Source organism: Caretta caretta, chromosome 14 (assembly GCF_965140235.1).
Source record: "Caretta caretta isolate rCarCar2 chromosome 14, rCarCar1.hap1, whole genome shotgun sequence".
Taxonomy (NCBI): Eukaryota; Metazoa; Chordata; order Testudines; family Cheloniidae; genus Caretta; species Caretta caretta.
The window spans coordinates 2,760,781-2,777,920 of NC_134219.1; the positions used below are offsets into that span (position 1 = coordinate 2,760,781).

General features: G+C 45.0%; 1 protein-coding gene across 10 annotated transcripts in view; it reads left to right on the forward strand.

Annotated features, from left to right (window-relative positions):
* The window catches only part of BAIAP2 (BAR/IMD domain containing adaptor protein 2), an 89,847-nt gene that overhangs the window by 14,255 nt on the left and 58,452 nt on the right, over positions 1–17,140 (forward strand). For all 10 annotated transcript variants that reach the window (XR_012664823.1, XR_012664824.1, XM_048818876.2 and 7 more), the window contains exons 2-3: positions 839–914; positions 7,871–7,957. Coding sequence is in view for 8 of the 10 variants with exons in the window: in XM_048818876.2 (XP_048674833.2) it covers positions 839–914; positions 7,871–7,957 (163 nt within the window). In the remaining 2 variants the exon portion in view is untranslated. The remainder of the gene's footprint in view (positions 1–838; positions 915–7,870; positions 7,958–17,140) is intronic.

Sequence of the window (17,140 nt, forward strand, 5' to 3'; positions counted from 1 at the left end):
TGAAGCAAACATATGGTCTGAAATATTATAACTAAACTGAGAAATTAGGGGGGAAAGCAGTCCGTTTGTTTTGTTTTTTTAGAAGGTTTTTGCAGATACTGTCAAAGGAAGATGCATGAATGGGTGCTTTGGTCCTTTATACACCTTTCTCTCTACAGTGTCACAAAATGCAATTTGGCATACCTACCACGTGGTGTTACATCCAGGTACAAAAGCATTCTTGGTACTCCATAAATATATTTCTACATTGATAATGCCACCTATGTGTCCTTTCAAGAAAGGGCAAGACAATACATGGGTTATAAATACAAAATAGATAATATGAACAGTACTTCTATTTAGCCAAACAGCTCTCTTTCTGTCAACTCTGCTGTGTTATCCATTTGATTTAGGAATGATTCTAGTTTAGTTTATCCCCAGCTGCTGTGATCATATATCATCCTATGATCCTATTACTCTTTGGGCTTCATATTGCCAGTGCTGGAAAAAATAAATATCCTTCTAGGAAAAGAAAATCCTCATGATGTCTGGAATTATTCATAAAACACTGCCGTACTTAAAACCGGGCTGTGTATGTGCAGCCAACATCCTCCTGTAAAACGTCAGTAAGTTTGGATTGTGTTTGTCTATAGAGGGCTGTGTGGGAGGATTCGCTGCTTCTGGGACTTACACACATGCTGCCATGCACAGCTATGTGGTGAATCAGCCACTCTGTGTGCGTACACAAAACAGACCTGGAGATGCTCAGTCTTGCTGCAGGGAGCCCTTCTGGTTCTTGCTTGTCCCTCGCCCAACCAGCTTTGCTAACATTTCCCGCTTCTTGTGCTCTCTCCTTCAGACGATCATGGAACAGTACAATCCCAGCCTCAGGAACTTCATTTCCATGGGCAAGAACTATGAAAAAGCCTTGGCAAGTAAGTGAAGTTGCACTGCAAATGCATTCAGTGCTGAAACCCCCGTGGTAGTAGGGGGGAGGGTTCTGGGCAGAGGCATACTGACATACTGGGTGCAGCTGGGCAGCGTTCTGGAATTTTGAAATGTTACTGGATGCCTTTTTCCCCCTGGGGCGGGGGGAAATTGCAGAGTGGTTTTTCATATTTAAAAACAAGTCCTGATACGACAAAGAGGCACAAAGCCTGTCCCAGGCACTCGGTGCCTGAAGAAGCCTGGTCCCCGAAGCACCTTAAGAATGATGAACTTGGAAAGGGCTTGAGCAGTAAAGATTTGGCTGTTAGTAGGGGGTGAGAACCATATATTTGCATTCTTCTTTTTTTTTAAAGACCATCTTGCCATTTTAAATATGAATAAAATATTGTTTTAAAAATCCTTATTTAAAATGGAGATTTTAATTTTTTTTCTCTGATTTTTAAAGGCTGCCATTTCATGGCTGGGAGTGCCCAGAGCTAGGTAGTATAGCTAACCACTTCTTAAAATAGAATCCTAGAAGATTAGGGTTGGAAGAGACCTCAGGAGGTCATCTAGTTCAACCCCCTGCTCGTGGCAGGACCAACCCCAACTAAATCATCCCAACCAGGGCTTTGTCAAGCTTAAAAACCTCTAAGGATGGAAATCCCACCACCTCTCCAGGTAACGCATTCCAGTGCTTCACCACCCTCCTAGTGAAATAGTGTTTCCTAATATCCAACCGAGACCTTCCCCACTGCAACTTGAGATCATTGCTCCTTGTTCTGTCATCTGCCACCACTGAGAACAGCCTAGCTCCATCCTCTTTGGACCCCTCCTTCCTCCTTTCAGGTAGCTGAAGGCTACCAAATCTTCCCTCACTCTTCTCTTCCACAGACTAAATAATCCCAGTTTCCTCAGATGTGAAGTCACTCACTTGGAATATCCGGTCCTTTTTGAAGGTAGTTAAAGAAACACAAATTTAAATGACCTGTTGGCTTTCATAGATTCGCAGATTTTTAAGGCCAGAAGGGGCCACTATGATCACTTAGTCTGATTTCCTGGATAGCAGTGAACTTCACGCAATGCTTCCTGTGTCATCCCTTTTGTGGCAGGTTGTCTGGCTATAGATTTCACATTGCTGATCCTACAGGAGATTGACACATCGGTGTCTGGTAGCTTTTTGACAATGTGCGTTGAGTTAATAACCCGTAAAAGAAGCGTCACTTGACGGTTGTCATCTTGCTCCTGAAAGCCACCGGATATCCATCTCCTGATAGGATTAGCAATGCGAAATTTAAGAGTCCTTGTCTAGCACAGCACAGGAGACCCATAGGACAGCCGCGGTGTGCACCAACTTGATGTGGAAGGTCTGTCATATGCTAAGTCTGACAATCTTTCTGGAGTGCCTAAGGAGGGTGACATTGACGTGGTTATGCTACAAGAAGCTCGTGCTGCAGACTGTGAGCGAGCTGTAAGATGTAGAATTCATGGCTGCCAACTCATGACCACCATGAATGACCAAATTTGGCCTTGCTGTGTACATCAGGCATAGTCTTAAAGATATCTCAGCCCTGGAGGAATCCAAGATCATGGGCATCTCTATTACCGTGAAAAGAATTGGACATCTGACCACAATGAACATCTGTGAACATCTATAAACCTCCAAGTCTTGAAGCCTGTATTGCCTCCTTGTTCCCACCCAGCTTTGTACCTTGGTGTGATTTCGATAGTCACCACTCGCGATGGGGCTATAGCAGAAATGATGCAGCTGGTGAGCAGCTTACAGGTTGGGCTTGGTTCATAACCATACACCTTCTTTTAGACCCCAAACAATGAAGGGATCTTTGCGTGCTCAGAGGAAATACTGAACACAATCTGGACCTCTGTTGTCTGAGGAAAGACAGTAAATGTTCCTCTGCAAGCTTCACAACTGGTGCTGGGAAACTTTCCTGGCAACCAACACAGCCTGTTATTGTGCATGGCGGCTTTGAAGGTCTGTTGCTTGAATCAATGCTGAAACCATGCCGAAACTTCTGCAAACTGAACTGGGTTGCATATGCTGCAGAAGTTGAAAGGCTGCATCGTGTCCAGCTGATCTGAGAAAACTGAACATAAGAACGGCCATACTGGGTCAGACCAAAGGTCCATCTAGCCCAGTATCCTGTCTTCCTACAGTGGCCAATGCGAAGTGCCCCAGAAGGAATGAACAGAACAGGTAATCATCAAGTGATCCATCCCCTGTTGCCCATTCCCTGCTTCTGGCAAACAGAGGCTAGGGACTCCATCCTTGCCTATCCTGGCTAATAGCCATAGGTGGACCTATCCTCCATGAATTTTAGTTTTTTTGTACCCTGTTATGGTCTTGGCCTTCACAACATCAGCGAAGAGTTCCGTAGGTTGACTGTGCGTTGTGTTTAAAAAAAAATACTTCCTTTTGTTGCCTATTAATTTCAGTAGGTGACTGAGTGCTTTGTTCACCTTCTTATTAAAGCTTCTGCAAAACCCCTTTCTCATGGCTATCGCAAGGTCTGTATTCCTGGCTGGCCCCTGGAGACAGAAGTACCCCTCAAGGAATAGGGAGGAATGGTGAGCCAGACACTGCAGAAGCACTGATAAAGCCATTGAACTCTGCACGCTTGAAGGGAGGGAATGAGACAATAGAGGGTCATTCAAGTCTCACAGCCTGAAGGCTCCTTTTTAAGGTTGGAGCAGCTGACTTGGTAAAATGCTAGCAACCGAAAGTGATGGCCAATGGTGTCGCCTTGCACCTCCCCTGTAATCCGAGGACCCAGACAGATGAGCTGGATAGACAGACTGTTCAGAAAGTGCTTTTTCTAAATGTCCAAAGTCCTTCCACTTCACTGCCGCCATTGCCACATACTGCAGAAGAAATGAACAAGAAATAAAAGGGGAAGGGCTGCTGGGGAGGACGATATTTATCCCAGATTCCTTAAGACTCAGGGGCCAAAGGGACAAGCATGGCTGGCAGACCTGTTAAATGCTGTGCATTCGACAGGGAAGATCCCAAAAAGCTGATGCAGGACAACAGTCGTTGCTCTCCTCAGACCTGGAAAACCATCCAATGATGCCATCAGTGATCCCTAGTTACTGGGAGGGGTTTTACTGGTGTGTCTCACCCTGTCTTTGAGGCTATCTTGCCAAAGGAGCAGGCTGGTTTCAGACCAGGAGGAAGCTGCTGTGACCAGAGGCTGACTTCCAGCGAATTTTAGAAATTGGAACAACGCTGATAGGTTTATCCACCGCCTATGACACAATGTGGAGATTTGGGCTCAAGGCATCAAGGGTCATCAAATGCTGTAGCACTGTATGACTCCTGGCCACAATCTTGAGCAAGTAGATGCTGTGTCCTTTCGACTGGGCAGATCAGCAAAGCACACACCCTCGATGAGGGTTTACCTCACAGATCTGTGCTTGTCTCTTCACTATTAACATTTATATTAGTGACTTACCTCTCATAATTTTGTACAGGGTTTTTCTTTTGTTATGCTAACATTTCTTTTGCGGCAGAAGGCAAAGACCTCATCACCATTAGTGACAGCGTCTCCACCAAGCTCAAGAAAATAGCAAAATACTTCCAGAACTGGAAGCCCCGGCCCAATGCCTCCAAAAGCTTGGTGGTAGCCTTTTACCTCAACAACAAAGCAGCCAGGGAGTAACTTAATGTCACCTTTTTGTAGTCAGCTGTTCTAACCGTTCTGAAGTACTTGGGTATAAGTTTGCACAGAAGCTTGACTTCTGACGTTCACATGGAAAAGATGCGTAAAAAACTAAGAGCAAGGGCTAACCTTGTGCAAAAAGTTGCGTGCGTGATACAGGGCACTGATGCTCGCACACTTTGAACTGCCACTCAGGCACAGGTATGCTCAGTTCTTGAATATTGTGCACCAATCCAGATGGGGAGCTTGCATACCAAATCTCTGGACACGCAGCTTAATGCTGCGCTGAGAATTCTAACTGGGTCATTAAAATCAACCCTGTTCAATGGTTGTCCAATGTGGCATATACACCCTTCTTCAAGATCTGGAGAGACTCCCACACAGCTCATGAGTACGAGCGAGCCATGGCCAACCTGAACTTACCAATTCACGAGGACCTCCAGAACCTTTCAGAGAAGCTTGAAATCTCATAAGCCTTTTTGGGATTGAGCTAACGCTCTTTAAAGAGCCCTCACTACATCCTGAGGCGCACTGGGAAGACTTCTAGGATAATGTTCCATGTCCCAAAGACCTGATTGCTGACCCACAAAAGAACTTCCAGGCTTCAATATGTACCCCATAAACAATGATCCATGTTGAACCATTTCACAACATTGCATGGCAGATGCTGTCATCTTACACCTCTGCATGATGAGACAATATGACTGTGTCACAGACTATGGGCCACACTAAAAGAAAAGGAGGACTTGTGGCACCCGAGAGACTAACCAATTTATTTGAGCATAAGCTTTCGTGAGCTACAGCTCACTTCATCGGATGCATACTGTGGAAACTGCAGAAGACATTATATACACACAGACCATGAAACAATACCTCCTCCCACCCCGCTCTCCTGCTGGTAATAGCTTATCTAAAGTGACCACTCAATGTGTATGATAATCAGGTGGGCCATTTCCATCATACACATTGTAAGGAGAGTGATCACTTTAGATAAGCTATTACCAGCAGAAGAGTGGGGTGGGGGGAGAGATTGTAGTAAACACCCATTTTTTTTTTTTATGCTTTGTGTGTATAAAAGATCTTCTGCAGTTTCCACGGTATGCATCCGATGAAGTGAGCTGTAGCTCACGAAAGCTCATGCTCAAATAAATTGGTTAGTCTCTAAGGTGCCACAAGTACTCCTTTTCTGTTACCCAGATTGTTTTTTTTTTTTTTTTTTTAAATTGAGCAATGGGATAGACTTTCCCTTCCTTAGGGACCCTCTCTCCATTTGTGAAGATCCTGTTGTCATATGTACCTTTCCCATCTGTCTTTTGATTGATGGGAAAAACATTTCATTAGGTGGTTGCATATATATTTTTTTAATTAAAAGAACAAGTTCATACTTTTAAAGGAGCTCCATGAAAACATCTTATAGTCCAGTTCTCAAGTGAGTCTGTCCTGAGGCATCCTTTTATGGAAAGGGGTACACAGCAAAGTGAAGTCTGAGCTTTAAAGTAAAGTATAATGTATCTAATTTGTAGTGTGATCATGTGAAATCAGAGCTCCACCTTGATTTTAGTCTTGAGATTTTTTCCCCAAAATAATGTTTGGATGGAAACTACCAACTCCTATATAGTACCACCTTCCCATGTCCCCTTTGGGTCTGAACCCTTCCCTAACCTCCCCGTTTGCTTTTTGCTAGTTCTTGCTATTGGTGTCTAAGCAGGTTAGAGGTCTGCAGCCTAGCAAGTGCAGATGATTGAGCTGGATGGACTCCAACCTTGAAAATACGCAGTAGCGCTCATTTTATAAAGCTTTCTGATCTGAATCCAGCTGGGCCCTATTGGCGGTTTCTTCTCAGAACTGAGCTGGTGTATAGAATTTAATTGCTTCTTACCTTCAGAGAAAAGTCCCTAAGGATTCAGCTGAGGTTCTAAGAATCAGTGTTTGAAAACCTCTATTGTAGAGGGCCCTGGGATCCTTAGAGTTCAGTTCCTATCTCTACCTGCCTGTTTAAGTTCTGCATTCAGTTACAGCCCTCCTTCTTTTAATTAAAAAAAAAACAAAAAGCCCCCTGTATCTGGTGACTCAGACTTCTGCAGTATCACATCCTTTGGCTGAGATTTCAGAGACGACTCCTTTGAACAGCCACCCCTAATCCCCACGCATGCACCGGCTGTAGATAACCAATAGGACTCACTTAGCAGTCTCTCCACAAACTAAAGAAAAATAGAATTGTTTTTGCGGTAATCTCCTGGGGAACTGGTACTTAACGGTGCCTTATTTGCAGCAGTGACTTCCAGCTCCGTTAAACAACCTTAACTAAATTGTGGTTCAGGAATTTGGTGGGTGTTTTCTTATTAATTTCATTTTAAGTCTCTCCTTCTGTGTGGGCTGCATTTAAAAATCAAATTCCTCCCGGGGAAGAAATGCACAAAATCTTGCAGGCAAAAAAGCTGTTTGTATTTGAGAATAAAGGTAATTTTATTTAATAATACATCCCTGAATGACCTGGACAAGAAATGGAGCCTCTTATTTAAAATGTTGCTAACTTAATCTGAGTGTGTATTTGTTGGGTGTGGTTTTGTTTAAACCTATGCCTAGAGTAAAATCAACATGTTACCCTTGATCTCTGAAAGCACTCTGGGGAAAACCTGCTTTGAGATCCTGACTGTAGCCTCCCTTCCCTATCCAGACTAAACATTACAGCACAAGGCTTCCTGTAACTTTTTTTTTTAAATTGCCTTTCTATTATTTTGTAGTTCTGATTGTAGCCCTTGTGAAGGGCACCTAAAGAAATTATCTTGATCAGTAACACATGTTGGCACATAATTTAAGAGTGTTGACCATGTTCTTGTGATTAGAGGAACCCCCTTCCCACTTATCTGATTAAAAGTGATGCGTGTAGTTGCAATGTCAACAAACTAGCCACAAGAATGAACTGTAATGAAAGTCTGTGTTCTGTTGTTTAGCAGTGATTTTCCTGAACAATAAAATGATTATTATAGGTAACGATAGTCGTGCTGGAGCTTTTATGAAAAGGTATCCAGTTCTTAAGTGCTCTTTTTTTGTCTGAATAACCCCATAAACTTAATGCTGTCGCCCTTTCCCTGCCTCATCCTGATCCCCTCCTTGCGAATTTATTACCCCCATTCATTGTCTCCTACCTCAAATTTAATTGCAAGCTCTGAGGGCCAGGGCCCTTGTCTGTTTGTCCTGTACAGTGTCTAGCACCCTGTTAGGCATTGTAGAAATTATTATAAGCCCTGAAGCTAATGAATAACTATTTCCTGATTGTTTTTCAGGTGTAACGTATGCTGCAAAAGGATATTTTGATGCTCTGGTTAAAATGGGGGAGTTGGCCAGTGAAAGCCAAGGATCTAAAGAACTGGGTAAGTCAGGCAGCTTAATCGTAAATAGAGTCAGTGTTTTTAAGTAACAGGAGTGAAACCAGATTCAGCTCAAGCGGTATGCTGTCAGATCTAATGCGGAGTTCCCCCTACCCACCTCAAATGGGTGGCCTCTGGTAGGGATGTCCCTTTGGATTTGAAATACTAGAGTTAACTAAGACGGCCTTCTTGTTGGCCACATAGCAAGTGACCCAGTGCGGTTCCTGGCGTCCTCAACTGGTGATGCTGTACAAATGAGGAATTTTTTAGCTAACATGAGCTCAATTGTCATGCTCCTCCCTTAACAAAACAAGGAAGCCATCTGACATTGCCCTTTCATAAGGGAAAAGAAACCTCTCAATTGACTGGTTTTTATTTGGTCTTTTTAGAGTGATCATCTAGCATATGGTTGGGCCAACCTGCAGCAGATGGACCGTCTAGGTGGAATATCTGTGATGGTGGAATAAATCCACCTCCAGTCTGTGTATGAGATCCACTGTGTTTGTCTCCATAAGTGGTGTGTTCGTATGCATTGCCAGGAAAATGTCATCACCAGCCTCCAGTTATTTAAAGTTAAAGAACAAAGTATGTTTTTGTCCCATGTTAGGTAAACACACACCTGTTAAGTCTGATGACTCTGCTGGGGCAGTGACTGTTGAAAAAGTGTAGCTCTTGCTTTCCTGTCCTCGCAGGAGAAGAGGCAGTCCCTACCTTTCATATAACCAAGAGAAGAATGCAGGCTTCGAGGCAGCAAGCATATTCCAAGACTTCTTGCTGCCTGCTTGCCGATACTACTGAAGCTCTGTCTGAGGGGCCCCATGGGATAAACAGAGGCTGTGTCAAATGGGTCTCTCTCTTACCCCTCTTACTTCGGAAGATGGGAACGCAAGTTATTTTCTTAGCACGTGAATCATTTGGATTGCTTGGTGCAAACGTGTGGCTGACTCCATGTCTCTTTATCTGGGTTAGGAGGGGATTGATTTGGAAACATCATTCCAGTTACGAGCGCTTGCAGCAACTGCTAAGACGCACTCCACGGGAAGGCCTGACTCAGCTGAGTTAATGTGAAGATGTTTGACTTGCGGACTCTGCTCAGGCTCATATTGATAACCCATTTTCTATGGGGTTATTTAATGGCTGTACCTATTTCTGTGGGTGAAACGGTTGCGTAGTCTTGGGTGCTTTGGTTTTACATTTGGGTTTGAAGAGTTTTGGGGAGTGAGTTTGCTTGAACTGTCAGAGCAAAAGTGTCCAACTTTTAAAAAAGCTGAACAGCACCAGCCAACTAGCTAGTTCCTGCCCCTTTGAAAGGCAGAAGGGGTCGGCTGCAAAGAGAGACGACGGAGTAAAGCTTTACTCTGGTGCTCGTTTTGGCAGAAATCTCTTACAGTACAGACTTGGCTGTATGCTGCTGGAACTGGATTTGTGAGCTGGGCCCTGCTGACCGCAAGAGAGCAGTTGCTGGCTCTGGTACACGCTGTCTGCTGTCTACAGTTTTCCTATTTGGATGCACCCCATGACCTGTATTTGCCCAGCAGATTAGAATTACTCTAATGGCACCATCAATTCCAACCCCTTCAGTGACTCTTCCTTTCCCTCCCTTCTATTTACTCTTGAGATAAAGCAGTCAGGGAACGTCATTTCCACCTCTTTTTGGTCAGTCTGGCACTGTCAAAGCGGCTCTTGCCTTAACTCTAGAGTTCTCTCACTCAGGTCATTTCAGCTCCACATAAATGCGTTCCTTTCTCCCAAACTCCCCTTTGTAGATGCACCATCATCCCCTGCTTGGCTCTCAGCTGTCCTAGGGTATGTCTACACTGCAAAAATAAGAGCCTCAAAGCTTGAGGCAACTGACTCAGGCTTGTGGGGTTAAAAATAGCCTTGTAGACATTCCTGCTCAGGGTGGACCCTGGGCTCTGAAACCTGGCAAAGGGGGAGGGTCTCCGCTTGGGCTGGAGCCTGGGCTCGGGAACTGTTTGTTTTTAGCTCCATAGTCACTTCTGAGAGTTGCTGCTGAGGGCTTTTTGCCATGTAGACATACCCTTTGACATCTTGCCTTGTCTTCCAGAATGGAAGAAAACTATTCTTTCCTACTGACTCCGCCTGCTGGTCTTGCTAGCCTATATTACCGTACTAGATAACTGCCTTAGTACTCGGTAATATAATCTCTAAGGAGCAGTTGATTATGGACAAAGGCTTCAGATGAGGTGACTTTAGGTTTCCAAAATTAGGAACCGTAAACCTCCTGTCTTCAATTTGGATCAGTCCTGCTTTCAGTAAGTTCCACGCAAAATTCCATAGACCTGACTCCTTTAGTTTACTGTAAATCCTACACTGATTCTGACATTGGCCCAACTATACACAATACGCTGGCTTAATCTGAAGCTTTTGTGGAGAAGCATTAAATGTCATATTGACATCTAGTTTATCAGATTAAAACTGCCCACCGTAATCTGCTTCTGTGTAATAAATGAACACTAAAAAGAAATCTGATCTCCTGGTGGATGGTGCATGGAGCAACAACAATAATGAAGGTTGTACAAGTATCTCCATTTGAAAGGTTCATCTTCAACTTCTCCTAGTTCTTCCAGTTTCTTTACCTTCTTTGCGGAAATATGTGGCACCCTAGCTTCGATCCCAGAAGTGACAGTTTTTGGTAAAGTTTTTTAGCAAAAATAGTTCAGCTGTATGAGAACGTAACTGTCCCATTTATATTAAAAGCCTTTCGCTTCCCTTTTTGAACAGCTTCAAAAGATTTGAGAGAGAAACTTGAAGTCTGGTGTGTGTCATTTGGTGATCTGGTGGGAATTCATTGCAGCCTGTGAAAAATATAAAGGTTTTAAAGAAGGGCTTCTGGAACGTACATACTGCATACATGCGGAATCTGCCAGCATTCTTTTGGTTGGGTGACTTCAATATTTTCAGTGCGTTTGAAAAAGGTTTTGTGTTGCATTTTTAATTCTTGTTGCACAGCTCCTTGGCTCAGGGCTTAAAATTTAAAATAATGGAAATATTTGAATGACCCTTGCAGTTTTGCTCTCTAGTCTGAATAACTAGACCTAAAATAAAAGCCCGTGTGTAGTTATTCATGTTCTAGTGGGTGTGGGCTAATATTGACAGCTTTTGCTGCCTGGGTTTTTAAAAAGCGTAGTTTATGGGAGACTAAAATTGTGGCTAAAGTCTGGGAGAGCTGATATGGTCAATGACATAAATTGCTTCCTAGCCTGATTCCTAATCAGAGAATTCTTCATCGGGCATGGGAGAGGTGACCTTCTGAAACTGGCTTTTTAAACAGCATCCTTGATTGAAGGTATTAGTCTTCCTGGGAAGACCTTGAACTTGTCAGTCCTTTTTAACAAGATACAATTCACTCGCTGATAGCATCGAACAAGTGCCGTTTGTTTACTTTGATCTAGGTTACCTCATTCATTACTAGAAGTTTTAACTGGCAGTTAAATTACTATCTTGCATTAGTGGAGCAAACCTACGATGACCCTCCCTTTGTGTTTTTGGAGGGAGGGGGGATAATCTTCCTCCTTTACCAGCATGAAAATATGTTCCCAGATGTGTGCAGTGACTTCGTCTTGTTCTTCTTTTTAGGCTATGTCTACACTTGCAAATTGAATGACACAACTTTTGTCGTTCACAGGTACTTAAACCCCTCTTTGCCGCGGCAAGTGCCTGTGTGAATGCCCGCGTTGTCTGCTGGAGCGCTCTCCTGTCGACAGCGCAAACCCCAAAAGTGCCAACAAACAGCGTTCACACGGCCATGTCAACCAGGCCGTGTCGCTAAAAGCTGTGTAGTGTAGACATGGCCTTAGCCTGGGATTTTTTTGTCTCATAGGCTCACAGACTTTAAGGTCAGAAGGGACCATCGTGATTAGCTAGTCTGATGTCCTACACACTGCAGGCCCCAGAATCTCTCCCACCCACTCCTGAAATAGACCCCTAAGCTGGCTAAGTTACTGAAGTCCTCAAATCGTGATTTAAAGACTTCAAGTTACAGAGAATTCACCATTTACACTAGTTTAAATCTGCAGATGACCCGTGCCCCATGCTGCAAAGGAAGGCAAACCCCTCCCCCAGGGTCTCAGCCAATCTGCCATATTTGGGGTCAGGAAGTAATTTTCCCCTGGGTCAATCAGTTAGACCAGTGTTTTTCAACGAGGGGTACGAGTACTTTGGACATACGCACAGGTCTTCCAGGAGGTCCATCAACTCCTCGAGATCTTTGCATAGTTTTACTACAGGCTACGTACCAAGCACCAGCAAAGTCAGTACAAACTAAAATTTCATAGACAATGACTTGTTTATACTGCTCCATATCCTATACACTGAAATAGAAGTACAAAAATTCTATCCCAATTGATTTATAATTGGATGGTAAAAGTTAGAAAGTCAGCAATTTTTCAGTAATAGTGTGCTGTGATGCTTTTGTATTATGTCTGATTTTGTAAGTTTTTAAGTGGGGTGAAACTTGGGAGTATACAAGACAAATCAGGCTCTAGAAAGGGCACAGTAGTCTGGAAAGGTTGAGAACCACTGAGTTAGACCCTGAGCATGTAGGCAAGACCCACCAGGCAGGCAGTTGGGATATTTTTGTTGTTTTGAAGAAGAATGCCAAGTCTGACACAGCTGAATGCCAAACTCTGCTGTCCTACCATCCAGGGGAGAAAGTCCCAGGTCGCTGGCTGCTTAACCTTTCCTCTCCAGAATGTAGACATTGCTTTCTTGCCATTCTAGGAAGAGGGACTGTTGTCAAATGTGTCTGACCCCTTTATAAAAGTTAATGAGGAATATCGTGAGGGTAGAGTCCATGTCTCAGATTTCCAACCTGTTGTAACATTTGTAGAATGAATGTGTGAGTGTAATGGGCTCTTTCCATTTTGACTGAGCCGAAAGTGGAAAAACTGCCATTGCAAGTTTTATTCCTTTAGTCCTGTACAACTTTCCAGCCTGTCTTGAGAACCCAGGCTTACTTAATCCTCCTGATGGTGTTTGTTCACTCCTCTGAGTTGAATCTTGTGAGTTTAATGAATGTTGCTTGTTGAGTTTGTTTGAAATCTGTCAGCAGCCTTTCTAATCCACCTCAGGCCTCCACCCACACACATTTAATTCTCTGCTCTCTGGTTCCTAGTCTAAAATCTGATTGTGGAGAATGTATAAAAGACAAGTGTGTAGAAAGGATGATCTCATGTAGTAACATACAGCCAGAATGCTTTATTCTTATTCCTTTAATAGACACTCTGGTTTGTTGAGCATTTAAGTAGAGGTGTCTCTCTGGTGTCTGCTCCGATCAGAACTCCACTAGGAAGCCTCAAGTTGACAACACTGGACTTCATGTGTAGACAAATGCCATCTCATGGAAGAGGGGGGGATGAAAATCGCCTCCTTCCTCTCGATGCTCAGTAACAAACAGCAACCGATTTTGGAATGTTCTGTCTGCATGCCCCAGAGAGGGCCTTAAAAGTGCCTTGTACAGGGGAAAATTGGGCTTTACCTTTTTGTATGCTTCTCTTCCTGATGCACAAAGAACATGACCATTATTTCACTGCTTCTCTTTCTATCTTTAAAATATCAGGAAAATAGGGGAAGACCAGACTTGAGCTGGAAGTCTATTTGGAGCTTTCTCTGCCTCTGACCGAAAGGGCCAGAGGTGCTGAAGCTGTACTGGGATCACGTCTCCCTCCTCTCTGGCAGACATTTGTGTTTAAATAGCTATTAAGCTTTCTGCCGTGATCTCTCCTGGATGTCCTCACCACTGCATGTTTGCGCTGGCGGCTCAGGGTCCGTATTGTGTTGTCTGGGTCTTAGAGTGGAAGCTTCTAGAGGCAGGGACTGTGCCTTATGTTTGCACGTGTGCTAAGAACAGTGATATATGGAAAGTGATGAGACTCCCTAGGTAGGTAGGTAGGTACTTGAGGAGAGATTGCATGAAGTAAGGAATTCCCTGAATGTTTCTTTTCATTGATGCTGCAGATTAGGTGGGGCGCTACCCAGAGAGCACAGGCAGACTTCTGCTCTGACTTGGTGTACTGTGATGCTCTCCAATGATTCTTGTGGATCCTTGCTGAAAAGAAGGGCAACACCTATCATGCACAAAGCTGCTCTAGGAAGTTACTCTGAGCCCTTGTTAATGAGTTGTTGAGTGGGAGTTGAGTATTCAATATTTCACGGTATGCTGCCCTGAAAGGAAAACAATGTGCAGTCAGACATATTGTAAATTAAGTGTGTCTGTAGCTGGTGGTTCTGAAGTTTTCTTCTCCAACACCAAGTCAATGCTTAAGGGAGGGTTTTCATGGTCTTTCATAGGCATGGGGTGCTGCAAGTCAAGCAAGTATACCCAGGTTGGGGTGGGGGTGAGGTGCAGTCCGGCCAGCAGTGAAACTATAGACTAGTTGCCTGGATGTTCCTGGGAACTGAGGGTACAACTACACTGCCCCCCCCCCCCCCCCCCGAAAAAAAAAAAAAGGCAGAGAGCCTGGGTCAGTGGACTCCGGCTGTGGGGCTAAAAATAGCAGTGGAGACATTCCCACTTGGGCTGGAGCCTGGGCTCTGAGACCCTCCCACCTCGCTGGATTTCAGAGCCTGGGCTCCAGCCCAAGGGGCAAAGCCTGCTGCTGTTCTTAGCCCCGTAGTGTGCCCTGGGCTCTGAGAGTCTCTCTGCAGCGTAGACGTGCCCTCTTTCACTTCACTTCACTGGGATGAGGCTTTCAAACCCTTTCCCTGCTTGTTTCATTCTAGTGTCTATCGGCATCTCTTCAGTTCTTGTTCCCTATGCAGAAAGACTAGACCCGCGCCCATGGTGCGAACTCCACCTCTGGGAGAGACTCCTTGTGCTGCTTAATTCAGTGTGTGCCATGCCTAGGCACAATGGGTCCAGGCCCTTAAGAAAGGCTCCGAGGCACTATGGGAACACGAAGAACAGTGATTCAGAGGTGTCTTGGAGGAGCTGTGTACTGATTTCAGAAGGGGGTTCGATGCTGAGAGCTTGGCTGAAGAGCGACTGGTCACTGTAGAGCCTGGTGGGTTTGGGCTTGGAACTGACACTGTCTTTGGAAAGAGCTTCTGAAGAATGTCCGTAAAATTTTACTGAGTCACCGGCCAAGGGGTCATGCTCTCCGAGGTGCCTCAGGCGTGGTCCTTCGAGACTAGTTACACAGTGGGTCATGGTCAAGGCTCTGCATTTTCTCCCCCTTCCTCCTCCCAGCAAGCAGTTATCGGCAGCTAGTGACTTTCCTCTCTGCCCAGTGGGCACTGGCATGGTGAGACTCTAACTAGACTTCACGGGGGGAGTTGCAGAGCAAATCCAGAAAACCCCTGCAGAGCTGGAGGAGAAGCCGTGGTTCCCTATTCACAGGGTTCCTCTCGGATCTCTCAAGGCTGCTGCTGCAGGAACTTTCCCTGAAAGAGGAAGGAGAATAGGGTGGTTAATCTCCCATTGCTGAGATGAAACTACCCTCTGATGGAGAACAATTTCCTTCTGGGATTTGCATTTGATATACAGTTTGCCCGATCTAATTCTAACCGATGGCACTGCCGTGTTAAAGCTTTGTTCTGGAGCTGTTTGTAATGTAAGTGGAGAAGACTAGACTTCCAAACCTTAAAAACTGCCCCTGTAAGGCAAGATTTAAAATACACCCTTTAGAAACTGCAGATGGATGTATGATAAACACCTCTAGGGCAAGGGTATGTTCTGCTTTGCTTTTACTGCATGCTGAGAAGGATTTCTGAGGCCTGATCTGCAGGAGAAAAGCCTGGCGAGGCTCCATGGCAGATCACTTAAGGAGAATCCCAACCCAGGACCAGAATCCTGCCTGCCTGCATTCTAGCATGGACAGTTGGATTTGGGGGGGCATGTGCGTGCTCATTTAGGAACTGAGCAATGTGGCCTGTTGGGGCTGGGGAAGTCCAGATATTACTTGTTAAACTGGTTTTGATAGAATTGTTAACGTGTGAGGTGTGTTCTTTAAGCGTAGAACCAGAGCATGCCCTGCCTCTTGAACGTACTGGTGCCTTTGGCCCAGATGGGAAGCTTTGTAGTACTGTGCCAAATCTTCTGGGGCATTGTATTAATCTCTTAATTGGCTTTGCAGTTCTCAGGTAGCAGCTTCCTATGGCAGCAGAGAGATAGTTATAAACACTGTGAATGTTAAAGGTCATTTGTCTGAGTAAGGCAGTTAATCTGGAAACAGATGTACGAGGGACCAGGGACTGCTGCTTATGGAGCTGGCTAATGGTGTTGGGTGCTGCTCAATTGCTTAACACATCCGTTTAGTCTCATCTGCGAGGGATACAGAGGAGAACGCAAGCTGAATGTCCTGAAATGCTGCCTAATGGCCAGGCCTATCAGACTGTGGAATAGTGCCCCTGTGGCGAGTCCTATTCGCTGGTGAAGTAACCTCCCTTTGGAAGTCGTGGAAGCCCCATTGCTTGAGTCATTTAACATGGGACTGGGCAAAGCGCTGAATCACCGATAACCCTGAACTGGCAGGAGAACGGCCTCTCTGCACCTCTCCCATTTGTGATCCTGTTAAGAGCTCATCGGTCAGAGACCTAAACTGTGCCCTGTACACATAGGAAGCCGTGCCCTCGTGTGGCTTAATCCTAAAATTTCTCAGATTTAAAGTAACTGCCTTGGGGAATGGTGCCAGGGGTTACTCTTGGGGACGGAGTAGGGAAAGTGCATCTTCATACTGCTGCTGGTGAGTCTGTTTGAAACACGGGGCGAACGCTCTTCACAGCAGCTCTCTGGCCTCCCTTAAATCTGGTTGGAGATACAGCTGTGCCATTAGCCCCCCCATGATTCAGGAAGCAGACTTTCTGACTCTGCCTCTCCTCCCTGCGCCCCCGATGGACGGCTGCCATTCCTTTCTTCAGCCCCTTGACAAGAGACCAGCTGCGCATGTGTTCCCGGGAAGCCCGGTGTGCAAAGCGATGAATCACTCAGGATAGCGCATGGGATTTTTAGCTGCTTGATTTTTGACCGTGAAGTCCCAATGAAACCGCCGACCTAGTGAGTGTCTATTTTCGAGGCCTATTGACTTGTTCAGTGTGAGGATGAAGAGCCTGCTCTGTACAGCAGCACACCCTGCATACAAAAAAAGGCATGTGGTTCGTACCCTCTTCCCTCCTCTTCATGCTTCACATAGGTCGTCTGTTTCCTTCAGGTTCAGAATGTAGCCA